A 2,387-nucleotide genomic window follows, 5' to 3' on the forward strand; every position below is an offset into this window, starting at 1 on the left:
CCCTTGAGTTCAAGGAGGCCGCAGGAACCCTGATTATTTTAGGCAGCGGACTTCCGACCCTGCCTGTCAAGGTCACCCCGAGTTGAGAGGGGCACAACACCTCCGAAGAAAGATAGTGAGGCATCGTGGGGGAATCAGGTGCTCTCCTCAAAATAATGAAATATTTTGGGGGGTTTTTTGTTTTAGTAGAGGTTTTACGGCGCTCGCAACAGCATAAGGTCATATGAGCGCTAGAAGATTAGAGGTGTTACAAGAGAGTAACAAACATAAAAAAGAAGAAGGGGAGATAAGGACGATAGATGTTTGATAGGAAAGAAGAAACAAACCATACCAGAGCACCCGCCAACCACCCTCATAATGAAATATAAGAAATCGGCATTTTTTTCGCCAGTTTGGTCATTTTCTATCAAATTTTCGTTTTTTGGCTCAACACCTTTCATATCCATTTCAGAACATACAATAGAGTATAACATGGATAGCTCGAATTCGTCGAGACCGGCCTCGGTAGTTGGAGGGATCCGTAGTTGGAGGGATATCTTACAGAGATAAAGAAGAAGAAAAAAAACCCGGGACCGCAGGCACAGCCCGACGAATGCGAGATGTTATTTCTTCTGCATTTGACCTATCCGTGTTATACTGTATTTACATGCGGATTTTACTTTAAAAAAGGTGAATTAAAGGCGCAACAAACACTTAAATTTCCAGTGGACATGTGGTTACTTGAGGGAGGCATTGCGCTGCCAAGAGTGAAATGCTCGCAGCTAAAGGGATTTGAAAACAACAAAAACATGTGCAGATTTTACTTTAAAAAATGTTAATTAAAGGCGCAACAAAACTTTAAATCTCCAGTTTCCACGGACTCCCAGCCTTTGAAGTCACCACACTATGGCGGCCATCTTCTCGTTAATTTTACATCTGAAACCTGGCAACTCCCACCTCATTCAAAAGTAAATATCTCAACTTCTTTTATTTAAAGACATACGGGTATTTTTTTTTTTCCAACGAAAATCACAACAAATGAACAAGCTTTAAGATAATATTAATAACTCCGCATGTCCAAAAAGCGACAAGTGCCCGATTCCACCACATTGCGACACAATTTTTTTAAAAATGATTACGTATCCACACAATTTTGATCATTTTAGGGGGCGGGCTTCCGACCCTGCCACTCAAGGCCAACCCGGACTGTGAAGGACTTATTCGTTCAAACAGTCATTTCCTCACGCAATCAGTCGCTCATTCATTCATTCACTCACTCGCTCACTCAATCATGCACTCACAGACTCAGCTAGGGGTAACTTTTTATTTAAGCATTCCTTAATCAATCACCCACCTTCCCATCCACTCACACACCCAAACACACACTCACTCACTCACTGACTCGCCCACACACCCACTCACTCACCCACACACACACTCACTCACTCACCCACACACACTCCTTCACTCACTCACTCACTCGCTCACTCACCCACACACAGACACTCACTCACTCACTCACTGACTCACCCACTTACTCACTCCTTCACTCACTCACTCACACCCACTCACTAATTCACTCACTCACCCACCCAGTACTCACCCATCCACACACACATGTACCACAGCCCACAAACAGCGACACCAGCACCCACACACACATAAGTACTCACCCATCCACACACACTCACCCACACACACACATAAGTACTCACCCATCCACACACACTCACACACACACACATCCACTCACACACTCACTCACACACACACACACATTCACTCACACACACACACCCACTCAATCACCCACATCAACCCACGCAGTACTCACCCAACCACACACACGTGTGCCACAGCCCACACACACTTACCCACACACACTCACACACACACATAAGTACTCACCCATCCACACACACTCACCCGCCCACACACATCCACTCACACACTCACTCACAGACACACACACACACATTCACTCACACACATACACACCCACTCAATCACTCACCTCCACCCACCCAGTACTCACCCATCCACACACACGTGCGCCACAGCCCACAAACAGCGACACCAGCACCCACACACACACTCACACACACATACTCACACACACACTCACACACACACATAAGTACTCACCCATCCACACACACTCACCCGCCCACACACATCCACTCACACACTCACTCACAGACACACACACACACATTCACTCACACACATACACACCCACTCAATCACTCACCTCCACCCACCCAGTACTCACCCATCCACACACACGTGCGCCACAGCCCACAAACAGCGACACCAGCACCCACACACACACTCACACACACATACTCACACACACACTCACACACACACATAAGTACTCACCCATCCACACACACTCACCCGCCCAC

At 46.8% G+C, this 2,387-nt stretch overlaps 1 protein-coding gene across 1 annotated transcript in view; it reads right to left on the reverse strand.

Annotated features, from left to right (window-relative positions):
• Positions 1 to 2,251: 2,251 nt before the first annotated feature.
• LOC101860608 overlaps positions 2,252 to 2,387 on the reverse strand; it is a gene marked incomplete at both ends in the record, with an annotated part of 8,516 nt that continues 8,380 nt past the window's right edge. Inside the window, 1 exon segment of the mRNA XM_013088524.1 lies at positions 2,252 to 2,308. Coding sequence (XP_012943978.1) covers positions 2,252 to 2,308 — 57 coding nt within the window.

This window comes from Aplysia californica, unplaced genomic scaffold (assembly GCF_000002075.1).
Source record: "Aplysia californica isolate F4 #8 unplaced genomic scaffold, AplCal3.0 scaffold00756, whole genome shotgun sequence".
In the NCBI taxonomy this organism is placed as follows: Eukaryota; Metazoa; Mollusca; class Gastropoda; order Aplysiida; family Aplysiidae; genus Aplysia; species Aplysia californica.